The sequence below is a fragment of the Helicoverpa zea genome, chromosome 27, assembly GCF_022581195.2.
Source record: "Helicoverpa zea isolate HzStark_Cry1AcR chromosome 27, ilHelZeax1.1, whole genome shotgun sequence".
In the NCBI taxonomy this organism is placed as follows: Eukaryota; Metazoa; Arthropoda; class Insecta; order Lepidoptera; family Noctuidae; genus Helicoverpa; species Helicoverpa zea.
The window spans coordinates 6218025-6228812 of NC_061478.1; the positions used below are offsets into that span (position 1 = coordinate 6218025).

The window sequence follows — 10788 nt, forward strand, 5'->3', positions numbered from 1 at the left end:
GGCGAGTCGATGGCAACTTAAATTTTGGAGGCCCAATATTTCGCTACGCATACGGCATTGTCAGTAGCGTTGTAAAGGTCCTCCACTATGCAGCTGTCGGGGCATAGTGGACAGCATAGAAGGTGCCGCATGGTTTGTGGAATGGCACCACACCCGCAGCTGTTGTCGTCAGTGTAGCCCCACTTACATAGGTTTTCCCTGCACCTGCCTACCTGTGCACGTAGCCTGTTAAGAGACTTCCATACAGGCCACGGTTGGTCGTAACCTGGTGGAAGCCGTTCTACGGGTGGAAGGAAGTCAGGCAGAGCAAGTTCTTCCCATTGTTCGATGCGGGTCTTATGAGCATCTTTAACTGGGGCTACACTGGCGAGGAAACTGTTCCTGCTTTTTAGTCGGCTGCGCGGTGGTCTAGCGCCATGTAGCGGATGACGGTGGTCCGTTTCTTGGCGCATTTTTTCCAGGGAGGCAGCCACGTTCCTGCGTACCGCTGGGGGTGCAATTCCGGCGAGTGGATATAACATTTGAACCGGTGTTGGTTTGAGACAACCTGTAATTATTCTACACGTCTCATTAAGAGCTACATCCACCCCCTTTGTGTGCGTGGAGCGACCCCAAACCGGGCAAGCATATTCACCGGCAGAAAAACATAATGCTAATCCAGTGGTACGCAGGACATTCGGGGCAGCACCCCATTTGGAGGTGGTTAGACGTCGCAGGAGGTTATTACGGCTGAACACTTTCTTCTTGACGTTCTCGCAGTTGGTCTTATACGTCAATGACCTATCTAAGGTAACACCCAGGTACTTTGGGCAGTCAGTGTGTGTGATGCGTACGCCTCTCCAAACGACGTCTAATTTGCGGTTAGCCATACGGTTGCGCAGGTGATAGGCGCAGGACTGTGTCTTGGCAGGATTCGGTTTCAGGGCGTTTTCCCTGTAATAGATGTCCAGGTCTTCAAGGGCAGCAGAGAGGTAGGTCTCGACCACTTCAAACGATTTTGCCTGCGCTGCCAGTGCCAGGTCATCGGCATAATATAGTGGAGATAATGTAGAGCTTGAGAAAGAACATTTGAGACGCGGGTGGAATCGCGGGAAACAGCTTAGAGGCATAAATCGAAAAGAAACCAGTTATAAATATTATTATAGTATAATTATCATTACTACAGTGTTGAACTTGAGCGTCGCGCGCATTACGTAATATAAACTGCGCGTTACTCTATAAATGTTTTTCCTTATTTATATTTTACATACCTACAAAACTACTAATAATTTGTTATGTTTTACCTATTACATATGACAATGTGTAAAGGTTTATAAACTTTCGCGATTTTTACAAGTCATATTTTTACACAATCGGGACATAATCGCAATATTTTTTTTATTTAAAAATGCTATAGATGCTCGAAATAATGCGTAAGATATTATACTTCTAATTTTCCGTTATAAACCGATTAAAATTAAGGAAATGCCTACGCGTATATTAATTTCCATTCCATAGCAGGGGGTTATTAAATGTTGCAATAATCGTCTTCCTTCCGATTCAATTACTTAATTAAACATGATTCGTTTCCTTGTAACTGTGTTTCTATACATATATGAGCATTGGAAGTGAAAACATATTTGATTTAATTGTAGTTACATCTACCTATACTAATGAGCCGATACCCACAAGCTCTTAGGTATTGGATTTACTAAGGGGTATAGGGTTGCCCGGGTAACTGGATTGAGAAGGTCAGATAGGCAGTCTCTTCTTGTGGCACACTGGTACTCAGCTGCATCCGTTTAGACTGGAAGCTGACTCCAACATAGTTTTTAAAATCTTAAATACTTCTTTTTATATCAAATCCGCCTGACAATTTCTGACGTGGAATTATAATAATGACTACTATTGAATAGCCTTTGGGGACGCTAGCTTTACCCTCCCGGTGTATCCTGATAAAAATCCATGTTATATTTCATGATAACTAAATCTACCATCTTTTTTCAGCAATAAAAATACTCCGCGACACAGCAGAACTGCTAATCCACCACGCTCGACGTCAAACAGCGATCCAGAAGACTGAGAAGCGTCGCATCAAGCAGTTACTGCGCCAGTTCCTGCCGGACCTGTTCGCGCATCCTCGACAGCCGCTGTCTGATGACGAGAGGGATGAAGGTATGTGCCCATCATCAGCTCCCGAGCCTTGTCCCAACTATGTTGGGGTCAGCTTCCAGTCTATACCAGTGTTTTACAAGGAGCGACTGCCTATCTGACCTTCTCAACCCATATAAAATAACAAGCGGAGATGTCATGACGGAAAATATCCTAAGAAAGTAGCGTGACAAAATGCGGGTGTGTGGGACGAGGAAAGTCGCCGTCTCCGTCTTTAGAAGGCATCTTTGGAAGCTGCGCATTTTTTGTAAAACTAAAAATCTTCGACAAGATTATTTGATACAGTCGACTCTCGTTAATTCAAACCTGCGATAATTCGAACCTCTCTTTAATTCCAAAGTTATCACGAGTTCCCTACAAAATCTCTTTATATTTCGAACTAAATCAATACATTTTTATGCACTTGGTAATTCAAACGAAAAAAATCATTGCTATGTAACAAAACGACGCGTTATTTCGAATTCCTAGTCGTCCAACACTCGACAATTCAAAGTTGCAGAGAGAAAGGGGCGGAAAGAGTGAGGTTAGTCAGAGTCGGAGAGCATTCTGAATTCAGAGTGGCAGCAATCTGCTCTGTGGCAAACCAGTATGACGACGGAAGTACATGTGTGTACACAAATGTATTTTTAAACTTTTGACATTGTTATAGAATAGCAGTCAATAAATAATAATTGATCAACACTTGATAATTCGAAATTCTATTTATTTTCTCTCACAAATTTCGAACCATTTAGTATTTCAAAAACTCGATAATTCGTAATATTTTTAGAGTCCCTCGAGTTTCGAATTAACGAAAGTCGACTGTATTGAATAAGACATCTACTGAGACAGACTGCCTTATGGCATCTCCGCTCTTCTTTCACTCTTTTGTAATCGGAATTGACTAGAACAGTGTTTTTCAAACTATGGGGACTCCTTACAATTGATATGGGGACTCCTTACAATTAATATGGGGACTTCTAAAGTATATGAGACAATGATGACAAACCGTGCGATGTGCAATCAACAGATTGTCTGTGGTGATACACGCATGCTGCCTTCCTACTGAAAAGTCTCTTTTATAAAAATAAATTTACCCATGATTAATTAGTGCACGGCTTCCACCTGCATCTCGAGAGAAATACTTCCCGTACGAGAATAAAAAATAGCCCATGTCATCTATGTAAAAGTTATATTACTGCCAAGTTTAATCAAAATCCATTAAGTAGTTTGAGAGTGATGATGTTCTCCTAGCCGATTATCGGCTACGGCGGCTGTTCTCATGTAAGGAGATTAGCCAACTGCGCAGGACATATTATAGTGCACGAGCATTTGCGCAGACACAGGTGCACTCACTATTCCTTAACTCTCATAGCCCGATGGGACGGCAATCCGACATGACCGGAAAGAGATCAGGCGCAGGACCGACATTTACGTGCTCTCCGATGCACGGGTGTATCAATCACCACCTTCCAGGCTCCGGGCTGCTATGTGAAAGTCTTCTAAAACCCACAAAGCGATTTCGGCCCGACTCGGGAATCGAACCCGAGACCTCGTGCTCAGCAGCCGCACTTGCGACAGCTAGACCAACGAGGCAGTTTGAGAGTAATACACATACAAACACAGTCTTTCACCTTTACAATATTAATGTGTTTAAAATACCTACACTTTTTGGGAATCTATCACTAGTCATTATTCACCAAAATACTTTTACTCATTATAAAAAGTAATTCAAGGTCATCCCAACATTTTCGGATCACCTACTTAAACATGTAACATTGAATCGCAGTGGGTCGAGGTTACACAAAACATTAGTATGTATTTATGTTCAAATACTATTGTTATTGCTATTTAGATTTGCATGTATAAAGATATGCTAAGTTTTGCATTATCACGCGATATATTTGATCTGCAATAATATTTTAAAGCTGAAGTTAGTTTAAATGCGGTAATCTTAGGCCCATTCATCAAAGAAGAAACATCATATCATACAAAACGATTGGGTATTTTTCTGTGTGACAAAAATAAAACTTCATATAGCAATTAGTCAAAATTTTGAGTTACATTTGATAATTACTCATTGATCTATTGAAAAAGTGAATGTGTGTGTCAATGTGTGTGAAACTCTTGATTTGAATATGAATACTCAATTCTTTATTAGCATTCCATATGTTATAGAAGTAGTAAATTTTACAGTCTAGAAACAAAACGGACCACATAGGGCACAGCTTAAAGAAGTTTTATATTATTTTAGTTTTATCCCAGTCCTTGAAGTATTTCTCTCAGTACACTGTAATATGCAAAATTATATTATTTAACAAACGCTATATATCACATATATTTTACATCTTTTCTACACAACAGAGTGGTACTATATAATAATTAAAAACAGATCTGTTTGGTTGCGCAGACGACAAGGACGAAGCCGGTAGCCCCGGCAGCCCGCCCGCCGACGCCAATGATAACACCAGCAATTCTGTTAAACAGGAGAAGCAGGAGGTAAGCATTGTCTTTATATAATTCATCATCATCAGCCTATCGCAGTCCACTGCTGGACATAGGCCTCTCCAAGTGCACGCCACTGAGATCGATTCGCTTTATATAATGAAATCTCAGTAATGGAAAAACAATAAAAACTCCGAAACCGCTAAACCGATTCGAAAAATTCTTCCACGAGTTACACTGTCGTCATACATGACATATCTTTCGTATTTTTACATAACTACGTATATTAAGATTCATGTCCTCAAAGAAGCTACATATATGTCAGTTTTGATTGTCTGTAAAGTTAGTTATAGGTCTTGTAAAAAGTTTATAAATGCTAAATGGATTGTGCCAAAGCTTCAAAAATTAATAATCATTTTATATTATTGTATAGTCTAAATTCTCTCTCTAAATTATATTTCTGGAAGCAGATTTTTAACGTAAATCTTAATAGAGCTCAAATCCATTACTGTAAAATGATGTTTGCAAGATTCCTAAAAACACTAATATGCATTTTTTTTGTTCACAGTCATCAGAATCTGATAACGCGTCCGACAAGAGCGGGAAAAATAATAAGAATAAGGAAAATAAGCCTAAGAACAATAATAATACTGATAGTAAAGGTAAGCATATTCACAATAACTGATAGATACATATGTAGTTATTTATTGAGACAATGATGACAAACCGTGCGATGTGCAATCAACAGATTGTCTGTGGTGATACACGCATGCTGCCTTCCTACTGATATGTCTCAATCATTAATTCGCAAGAACCACATCTTATCAATACTTATTTTCTTTTTTTTTTATTTGGGACCAGTAAAAACATATTTTCTTCTATTTACTGAAAATTTTCCCCCTGTTTACGTTTCAAAGTCAAAGGTTTTTATTTCATGAAGTTGCGGACATAATTCTATGATTTATTTTTCTTTACTACAAACATTAAAATATTATTTATGTTTGTCTTTGCAGAAAGTTCGAATGCATCAGCGAATAGCGTGAAGCGAACGAGCAGTAACGAGGAGATGTCCATGAAGACTGAGATTAAAGCGGAGCCCGAGCTCGACGATGATTATAGAGATCATCCGCCTAATGTGAGTTGTATTACTAGCCGTTTACCCGTGGTTTTACCCGCGTCCCGTGGTAACTACTGCTCGTACCGGGATAAAATATAGCATATGTTACTCGTGGATAATGTAGCTTTCGAATGGTGAAGGAATTTTTAAAAACGGTCCAGTAGTTTTTGAGCCTATTCATTACAACCAAACAAACACAGTTTTCCTCTTTATAATCTTAGTATAGATACGTATTGGGGTCTAAAGAACTTGGGTATTGCTGATTTTGTACTCGGTAATTTTCACTTTGTGAAAGATATAATAAAATAAAACAGCATTTTCAATTGCATAAACTTAAGTGACTCTATCAAAGATTATTGAATGAATACAGATGAACTTCTGCAGTAAAATATAGTAGAGATTGCTGCTACCGAATCTGGTGAATCTGTGAGAAACTCTTTGTGTAGAAAAAAAATATAGAAGCTTTTTAATTAGTTTACAACATTCTTGACCGTCATAAACTGTGATAATTTACTGACACATATATTATATTACATGTACAGGAAGCCCGCTTCGTATGCACGTCGTCCTGGTACCTGTTCCTGCGCGTGCACGGCGCGCTGTGCCAGCGCCTGGGCGCCGCGCGCCGCGCCGCCGCCGCGCTGGCCGCCGCGCGCGCCCGCGAGCGCCCCGCGCGCCCGCCCGTCGCGCACGCGCTGCGCCTGCGCCCCTCCAACCTGCCTGCCGACGCCGCCGAGCCCAGCCACTACTACGACGTGCTGCTGGAGCTCGTCCGCGCCGTGCTGGACGGCAACATGGACCCCCCGGCGTACGAAGACGCCGCGCGAGAGATGCTCGGCATCGAGGCCTACCCCGCCTACACGCTCGACAAACTCGTCGCCAGCGCCGTCAGGCAGTTACAGCACTGTGCGTCAGAACCCTGGTCTGTGAGGTGCGCGGAGCTAGCGGCGAGAGGCGGCATGAGAGGCCCACCGGCCTACGTCAGACGAGCGGCGAGGCTACTGCGACGAGACCACACAGCCTTCCTCGTCAAACTATACGGCGGCGACGCCTGCAGAGTCACCTTCGAACTCCTACCAGGAGAGCCACGAGAACCTGAGCCTCGCTGGCGTTATCCACGGACACCGGCGCCGCGGAAACCAGTCTTTCTATTACGAAATGCCCGAGCGAGAGCGCCCGGGTACACACACAACGCGCATTCTCAACCGGCTGCCGTTGGACCCGCTCGAGTACACCGCCGGAAGCCTGAAGCTGCCCTACCCCGGCTACTAGGCTTCCGGCCGCTGCAGCTGTACGCTCGCGGCGCCCTGGCCGCCGCCCGGGCATCTCATGCCCGGCTACACGCGCGCCGCCGCGACGCCTTCCGCGCCTGGCTGGCGACGCAACCCGCCCGCGCCGACACGTTCTAGTGCCGCCAAACACACGCTCCACACACTTACTTATTATATTTATAATAAAATTATTCCTGACTTTCATTTGTATTGTAATAATTGCCTTTCCACCTTTGCTGCTGTTGCAGCCGACCCTAACATAGTTGGGAAGACTCTCAGCAGACCTTTAGACCCAGTTGCACTGGTTACACATAGTGTTGGTTATCCAGTTTATCTGTATAACCAATTCACGAAGTTTATGTGTAAAATTATACACAAAATTAGTTCATGAAGTCAATAAAACAGTATACACAATTATAGACAAAGAAACAAAGAAGTGCGACTACATAATGAACACAGAAATTATAAGAAACATGCTTTTTATAAATGCACTGTAAACATGGTCCAGTGTCATTACAAGACCTGTCTAAAAATTCCAAACTGCTACGGTACGATGTTCCATTAAGTTCCAGTTTCATGTGTGTACGTTACCCAGGCCAGATGTTGTCGAAAATGGTCATTTGAATCTTACAGATAATAGTTGTGCGGGTTCTGTAATTGTTGCGCACATTTTTAAATTTGTTGCACTTATAGTTTTTTAATTATTTCACAAAAACATTTCCTATTCTATGTATTTTTATTTATGGTAATCGGTACCGATGCATACGTCGCGATTCTTCCAATGACAAGTGGGATGAGAAGCAGCAAGTAGTGCTTGTGAATTGTGAAAGGTCCTTAATATAAAAGTGTGTTAAATAAATATATATACAGGGTGGCCCATCCATAGGCGTCCAAAAGAAAAATTTAGAAGCTCTATGCTATGGGGTATCCGAATCACCCCCATGTATGTTCAGCGATTTTTTGTAGTTTAGGAGCTAGAATTGTTTTTAATTTTTTTCCGTAATTTTCATTTCAACATTGTTTTTTCTATTTTATCTTTTTTTCCAAACGCTTACAGATGTTTATTTGTGTAATTAATCATCATGATAGTAGCTAACACCTGAAAAAAAGCAGTTTGGCTAAACATCCTAGAACTTAAATAAAATTTATTTATTTTTTCTCTTTGCCGATGATAGCACAGTTACCGTAGATTCCACAGGCAAGGCGTCACACGAAGACGAAATAAATAAAACTATTCAATCTCTAATAGATTGAATTAATAATAATAACCTCAAGATTAATCTAGCCAAAACCAAAATAATGTATTTCAGTCAACGTATTGCTTCTCCAAATTTTCAAATAAACTACCAAGGCACATCACTCAGTACAGTTACTACAACGAAATTTCTAGGCATTATCATTGATAGGAACTTAAATTGGAAGTCACACACAGAGGAACTTACAAAAAGAGTTAGTTCTTCCGCATATGCTCTGTACAAACTCTCAGCTATCATAGACTAGACACTGATGCTCTAATTACAGCTTACCATGGCATAGTTCACTCCATCCTAAGATTTGGACTAATATTCTGGGGAAACTCGACCAACAGAGATAGTGTTTAAATCTCAAAAAAAATGGGTATAATTTAGGTGGTCACCAAAAATATTTTTAAGACTCTAAGCTGAGGCACCAAATAAAATAAACAACTCCAAAAAAAATAAATTGACTTTATTAAAAGGGCACTAAAGTATATAATATTATGATCCAAAAAAAATAAAATAACATCAGAAAAATCGCAAATCCCGCACAAATATTATTTTTGGTTCCCAAAATGGATTAATGGTCACCAAATTCTATCCAACATTCGAAAACGAATCGCTGCAAAACCGACACCACGTAGTCTTGTCTGCCCTACCCCTAGCTAGAGTGCAATTCAAAACCGCGTAGGCGCGGAGGGGCGAGGCGGCCTACGAGCTGAGGCGCAGGTAGTTTTAGCGATCGCCGCCGCGGCTGAGGCAGCAAGCCGAAGCTGCGGTGGTGAGCGTGAAAACCATCTGCGACGATAAGCTCGCATGGGACCGCCGGAGCCGTGACAGAAGCCATGCTTGCTGCATGTTGCGTGCTTACATTTTAAACGTACTGAGTTACACCCAAATTCATATAACAATAAATAAGCGACGTACGTTTGGGAACCCCAGTATATTAATTGGTATTTGGGAAATATTCTAGCGATCGTTAGCTTTTTTAGTCTAACAAGAATGACCAAATTAGAAGTCATGGTATTACATAATTGGTAACATCTAAGTAGTGACAATATATAATATTTGGTCTTTTTTTTTAACGACGTCAAAAATCATCAAATGACCCCTCCCGCTGTGGGTTAGCAGCGGTGAGGGAGTGTCAGACTCTTACTGACTAAAAACCGTCGTGTTCCGTCATAGGCCTTTTGTGTACCAGGGCCGCGGTATCTCTTTCGAACAACCCGCAGCCCCGGCAGGATAATATTTGGTCTAAAGTGTATTTTAAAGGCGTCCATATTTTTTTTTAGTAGTCAATAATACGAAAAAATGGTTTTATTTAATAATATTTTAGGAAACGTTATTTGGTGACCATTTATCCATTTTGGTAACCGTTTAGATTTTTTTTGGTAGTAAAATAGGTACTTTTTTGGGTGGTGTTTAAACACAAGCCAAAAAAAATGCATTAGGGCAATGTTTGGTCTTCAAAATACTGATAGCTGTAAACCGTTTTTCATTAAATTTAAAATACTAACCTTACCTTCTTTGTTTATATATGAAGTAAGTACTTTTGTTAAGAGCAACCCAAAATTATTTAGTCGCCTTGCTGATATAAGTAGCCGTACTCGCAGAGACAAAGGCAAACTGTGCATTGTGCCATGCAACACTGCACTGATGCATAAGAGTGTATTCTGCCTGGGCCTGTTTTATATAAGAAAATACCAAAATGTATAAAGGAGCTACCATTAAATAAATTTAAATTAAAAGAGTTCCTTATTACGAAATGTTTTTATACACTTAATGAAATCTCAACACCTCATGTTTTAACAATACCTCTGGTTTGTAAACATAAGGCCCCTCTTCTGCACTGGGCACTATGGGCAAGTGCCCAGGGCCCCGCGATCGAATGGGGCCCCCTAGTTCCTGCCAGATTACCAAATGATAACCGATATTTAGGTATTAAATTCTTGACCGTTATTTGAAGCTTACTAGTTTGAGATAGGCACCTACGTGTTTTCCGCTTTTATCTCTGTCCTTTTCTACCCCATATCTTGCATCTCTCTCGCACACCGACCAGTTTCACTCCCCACCAGGCAGGAGGCGACGAGTGTTCTCGGCGGCCACAGTTCGTCATTGGCGTCTTGTTTTCCGCCCGAGAAGGTTGGTCTAACCAACCGCTGTAGTATTTCGTTGAAAAATAAACTCAGTGCTCTCGCAGAACACAGGTGAGTTTATAATATTTTATACAATTTGTTAACGGTTTTACCGTTCGATATTCGATTTTGCGAAATCAAGTGTTAATATTTTGTACATCTACCCCTTTTTTGTCACGAGTTTCTTCCGTGTACTTTTTTTTTTTCAGTAATTTGTTTTCAGAATGAGTGACTTATAAAGCAAATACGGATGCGGTAAATAATAAAGCTACCACAGCCCGTGCACGTGACTATGGAAAAGAAAGCAAGCCCGAAGTTCCTAAGGCACCTGTGGCCCTAGTTCAATCCTGCAAGGCGTTCAACTTTTTGACAAAAAAGAATGGTGTGAGGTGCGGTCCAACCAGCATCTCCTTAGTTCGGACTGGTCACTACCGCACTTGAAGAGGGCTGGTGGT

The 10788-nt window shown here is 41.2% G+C and overlaps 1 protein-coding gene across 10 annotated transcripts in view; it reads left to right on the top strand.

Annotated features, from left to right (window-relative positions):
- Positions 1-7154, top strand: part of LOC124643276 (paired amphipathic helix protein Sin3b) — a 53341-nt gene extending 46187 nt beyond the window's left edge. For 7 of the 10 annotated variants that reach the window (XM_047182187.1, XM_047182183.1, XM_047182186.1 and 4 more), the window contains exons 22-26: positions 1987-2154; positions 4523-4629; positions 5144-5237; positions 5589-5710; positions 6235-7154. In XM_047182187.1, the coding sequence (XP_047038143.1) occupies positions 1987-2154; positions 4523-4629; positions 5144-5237; positions 5589-5710; positions 6235-7101 (1358 nt within the window). In that variant the 3' untranslated portion in view covers positions 7102-7154. The remainder of the gene's footprint in view (positions 1-1986; positions 2155-4522; positions 4630-5143; positions 5238-5588; positions 5711-6234) is intronic. The other 3 variants (XM_047182191.1, XM_047182192.1, XM_047182193.1) reach the window with 1 other exon arrangement.
- The last annotated feature ends 3634 nt before the right edge of the window (positions 7155-10788 follow it).